General features: G+C 40.4%; 1 protein-coding gene across 1 annotated transcript in view; it reads left to right on the top strand.

Moving 5' to 3' along the window:
- Positions 1-5417, top strand: part of tacr3a (tachykinin receptor 3a) — a 58175-nt gene that overhangs the window by 1000 nt on the left and 51758 nt on the right. Inside the window, exon 2 of the mRNA XM_015943658.3 lies at positions 4477-4665. Coding sequence (XP_015799144.1) covers positions 4477-4665 — 189 coding nt within the window. The remainder of the gene's footprint in view (positions 1-4476; positions 4666-5417) is intronic.

Here is a 5417-nt window from a genome sequence, read left to right as displayed (position 1 = left end):
GTGGGTTTGGGAAATACACAAAGAAAATGACACCAGATCTTCCATATCGCTCCAAAACTCCATCAGACACAGAATCATGCAAGCTTTTGCACTGAAATAGTTCATTAACCATTAAATAAACACATGTATTAATTCATTTTAGTGGAAATCAGCTAAACAAAGGTTTTGTTCTATTTCTGCCAAACATGGCCCATTTAACCTTCAGTTCAAATTTAATTACTTGGCTGGTTTCTTGTAATCTCCTTTCTTTGATGTCCTAACCTGTTTTTGCTTAGTGGGGTGCAGTATGTGGAAGAAAGACCTATTTACTTTACTTACTTTAACTTTAGATGCACTGCATCAATTGTTTTGTGAGTGAGTAGTTTGAAAGATGCCCCCTTGTCTTCCTTTTTCACGCTCTGGCTCTTTTGGTTTCTGTCACATGCACTCATCCTTTATGCTCTTTCACAGATTCTATTTTTGCTTTGACTGTTTCTCATCTGGCTTGGCTTAGATCTGTCAACCTTGATACGTCCCCCAATTACAATAATGAGCTAATGAGGGTTTAAACCAATAAAGTTAGCAACCTCAGGCTACACACACACACACACACACACACACTCACACACACATATGTAAATGCAGAGAGAAAAGCTGTGTTTGTGAGTGTCACAGTGGTTAGCGGTGAATCACAAGGTATCTTCTTTCTCCAGAGGTTCTCCTTGACACACAAAAAGAATAATGCATTGCTTTATTTTGACAGCGACTTCCATGCATTAGTATTTCTGGCCTCTGGCCACCCTTCAATCTTGTAAACTCTGTACAGTGAAAAAGAACATTGTGAAAGAGAACATTGCCACAACCTCCACGATGCTGACGTAACCTGCAGTGGTGCTTTTCGTAACCTCCGCATGATGCTGTCTCCACTCTAATGTCTGGAAATGGCAGAGGCCACAGTTCGTGATCATCTGAATTTGTCCTTCTCTCTTATTCTCAGCGGTGATTTCTGTCTGTAGGATGGGCACGTTTCAGCTTGTGCCTTAAACTAGAAATCTAAAACCACACACACGTTTTTATTAATGGAGTTTTGTTTTGCGCTGTGCAAGTTTAAGCGTGTTGTCCATGGACAGTGTTCTGGTTGCTCCAATGGACAAACCTAAACATTAAAAAAACCGACGTGTAAAAGTAAGTGACCATTTGTGTCTCTCTGTGAACTCTCATGTATAAACAAGCAAAAAGTAAAGATGGTTGCAAAGGGATTATCAGCCGTGTGCATCTGTATTCGCTCGTGCAGAACAACTCCAACTGTTGTGCACTGCTCGCTTCAGTTCCTCCCACAACCTTTACATCGGATTTAGGTCAGGAATTTTACCCGGCCGTTCCAAAACATTAACTTTATTCGTACTTGGTGGAAACACTTGGGTGCCAAGTCATATGGATCTTTCAACATGGCCCAATTTATTTTCAGGTCAACGCGATACAGACATGAGCAAACATTTTTCCTTTAATTCGCTGGTGTTATTCCATCGGTGCTGGGAAGTCATTCTGGTTAACCTTCTCCATCCCAGACCATGACTCTACCACCGTGTTTTTTGGTGAACTCATTGAAGGAGCACCCTCTTAAAACAGCAGACATGAAATAAGCAAGCTAAAGACACAGAACTAAAGAAAGAGATGTAACATGGAAGCTGAAGTCACAAAGGTTGAGTGAGGCCCCTAGTGGGTGGATGCGGTATGATTTATAAGTCCTCAAGCAAAAAACAGTGGCGGCTTCTGAATGTTTTATTTCTTTTTAGGTGGGGCACATTTTTGCAAGTCAATTTTCAGATGCGCTAACCACATATCCCCCACTGGAGATACCAAATTACCATTCTTATTCATCACACAGCTTGAAACGGACAAACCGGTACCAGATCAACGAGCACTTCTGGTAACTAAGTTGCTCCAAATACACGCACAAATATATGCAAACTGCAAGCAGCAGAACTCCTCCAGGCTTTTGTTATTTGTGTAGATAAAGCATCAATGTTGCAGAGCAAACAGAGGCAGTGGTAGAGTCGCGTTGCTGTTAACCGGTCCGAGGCGAGATGTCTAAATATCAGGAAATGAGATTCCAAATCTAAAGCTACTTTTTCCTCCAGCTGAGTTTTCCGTGCTGAAACAGGCACAGCAGAGTTTGTATTCCCCAAAGTACGACTTACAAGGCTTTCATTCCTACTAGAGACCACTGCAAATGTATTAAAATATGAGTAAAGTACCTTTTAAAGTGTCAGTCACCCCCTGACAAGAGTCTTACTCCACCTACACTTCCTGTTAGAAAGATGCGCCCAAAGAAGGCATTGCTCGGTGGATCTAGAGGGGCACTGAGGCAGTGACTGACTGCACCCCCCTCACCCCCCCCCCCATCCCTATGCACTCTGAGAATTTCTCCTTCAGAGAAATGAGCTGCTAACGCACACACACACACACACACACACACACACACACACACACACACACACACACACACACACACACACACACACACAGTTTATTAGCAAAATAAGTTGATTTAGAGGTAACTTGCTCTTTAAGGTTTTGTCATCGGGTCACGATAGAGACAAACTACAATAATATGAGAGCTTTAGAGCCGTAGTTGTGCTGTAAATGGAATGCATTTAATAGTATTGATAGCAAGGATGTCTTGTGGGACTGGGATGTTTGAAACTCTGCGTTTTCTTTGGCGTATCTGAGGGATGAGTTGACATTTAGTTCACACAGTTAGCCTATTTGCTGTGCAAGCTTCACCCACGAAAATCTCTGTTAGCTTCTTACCTTGTGGTGATACAACGTTTACTTTGCAGCAATCAATATCCGGTCTGAGTTTTTCTCCACTGAGAAAAAAAAAGGAAAAAGAAAGATTGAATTGGTTCTTGTCTGTAAATATCTCTGTGGTCATTCTGAGTTCAGACGGAGACCTGTGTGAATGTGCTTTTATCCGAGTACTACAGAAGTATGGTTGATGTTATACCATTGCCTTTTTTAAGCCATACTCCATAAAATATCGTTCAGTGGCTTCACATCTGCTACATCATTGTGGGATTCCTCTAAAAGAATGTCTAACAAAGACCCGGTGTGTTTTTGGTCATGTTTTGGGACTACATGTAGATGGATCTTCGTGACTAGTCTCCAAGAGGTCCTTATTTCATACAATGATTGAATTATCAGCTCAGAACTGTTGTGGTCACCATTTTATAATCATGCATCAGTTTGTGGAAATGCTACTCTCCCACCAGTTTTCAATATTTCACAGTGGTGTCCAAGAAAAAAGATCCCTGGGTTGTGGTATGAATCATTCATCAATTTCTTTGGCAAACAGACATCACCGGTCCAGCATGTGGCTCTACTCAAAATTATATGTGATTTTTCTGCAGAGCTTGTTTGAGAATCACCACCTGAGCTGAACAATTCTTCAAATAATTAAAGAGCAAGTCACCCCCAACAAGAAACTTACTTCACTCCCACTTCATGTTTGAAAAATGCAACAAATGCTGTTGCTTGGCAGACCGAGAGGGCAGAGCCGCTAACAAATACACACACACAGAGGCTCACAATGGCATTATGACATCGTAATATACCAGATGACATCATAGCATACCTCTTAGCCAATAGCGGTGGCAGATTTAAATTCAAATACAGTGCAGAATTTTTCCCTGACGACGGTGCAACACTGACAGTTTTAGGCAGAATATTTGAATTTTAACCAAGATGCACTGAACTGCCAAATTATTGACGACACGTGTCTGTAGCATGATTAGACACTCCTTTATATAGTTTATCAGCAAAAAAAATGTGATTTGGGGGTGACTTGCTCTTTAAGGTTATTACCAGAGTAAGAAAATTGTACATAATTCTTACCTTTACCCATAGAAGCTTTAAAAAAATCACTTTCAGCAATGATTTTTAGGCTTTTTATTTGATAACTCGAAGATTTTTCTGACTTTGATGTTCAAATTGCACTAAATACTATATTTAAACATCTCAAACCAAAATCATTTTGTCTACCTGCTCACATAATCTAAACCAAACTGCAAAATGAAATTATAAATCCTTATTTTCTGGTCTAAACCAGATTTGTAGAGAAGTCTGGAGCCAGTCTTGGATCCAAAGAGCAAACAGAAAAGAAGAATGCTGCGCAGGTTTTTGAAATGATGGAATAACCTCTCCAAAGTTTACACAAACTGTGAAGTTTCTTTATCCTCTTCAACCTGCTGCAGTACAGATCGCCACAGAAGGTAATTCCCACCCACAGCAGCTGCTTAAAAAGGTGACTGCTGAGTGATGACTAATTTTTTTAGTAATTTAAACTGTAATAATGTAATTTTCCTCCGTCCGGGTCGATGATTCATTCAATTTAATAAAAGGAAAACAAGATCAAATCCATTAATCAGTTACTATTTACCAGTTTGGTTAATCTAATCAAAAAACTCATTCAATCTGCTTCCGTCTCTCTGGCAGATACATGGCCATCATCCACCCTCTGAAGCCTCGCCTCTCAGCAAAGGTCACCACGGGGGTCATCGTCTGTATCTGGAGCCTGGCAGTGATTTTGGCGTTTCCTCTGTGTTATTTCTCCACCACCCGAGCTCTACAACGCAGGACCGTCTGCTACGTGGCCTGGCCTCGCATGGCCAACGACCCCTTCATGTGAGAAAATGCTCCTTTGGGAAAATGTTTCTGTGGAAAGAACATTTTCTTCTCTTCACAAAAGTGTTTTAAATGTTCTGTAATGTCCTCTGTAGTTATTGTGGTCATGTTACTTGATTACCATATGAGTGGCATCAAACTCTCAGTAATAATATATTTAAAACAAAAGCGGCTTTGTCCTGTGACGTACGATTTAATGTTGGAACCATAAAAAGAGAACCCAGAAAAACAGAAATGTTAATGCTGCTGCTACTGGTTTAACAGGATCGCCATAGTAACTATAAATCAGTAAAACACAAGAACAGATTTACAGACACACGGGGCACAGGCTCAATGTCAATCTAAAACAAACTATTGCTGTTTAAAAACTACAAGTAATCAAGTCTTCAGCCACTTTTACAACAGTTTATTATTAAAGCTACACCATATCTGCAAAATAAGCTACTTTAAAACAATATTTGCCTCTTAAAAACGTTCTAAAACAGTACAGCTATAAACATTTTGTGGAGATTAAAAAATAAAGTAAGAAATAAATAAAAAAAAAGTGGTTCACTCGCATTTGTTTAAAAACCGTGGGCCAGTAACACGGCTCGGTCAGAAACCAACGATTAGACCATCAGGTTGTCTGTCTCACCGAATTGCTGCACTTCCACGTCTACCTGGGTCCTCTACTCGTTACACACTCGTGCATTTTGCAACAGAGCACCGCTGGTGTGAGATGTGTTTGATATCAGGCGTTTAACCGATCTCTA

This window comes from Nothobranchius furzeri, chromosome 6 (assembly GCF_043380555.1).
Source record: "Nothobranchius furzeri strain GRZ-AD chromosome 6, NfurGRZ-RIMD1, whole genome shotgun sequence".
Classification (NCBI taxonomy): Eukaryota; Metazoa; Chordata; class Actinopteri; order Cyprinodontiformes; family Nothobranchiidae; genus Nothobranchius; species Nothobranchius furzeri.
This window is presented reverse-complemented; position numbering and strand designations above follow the sequence as displayed.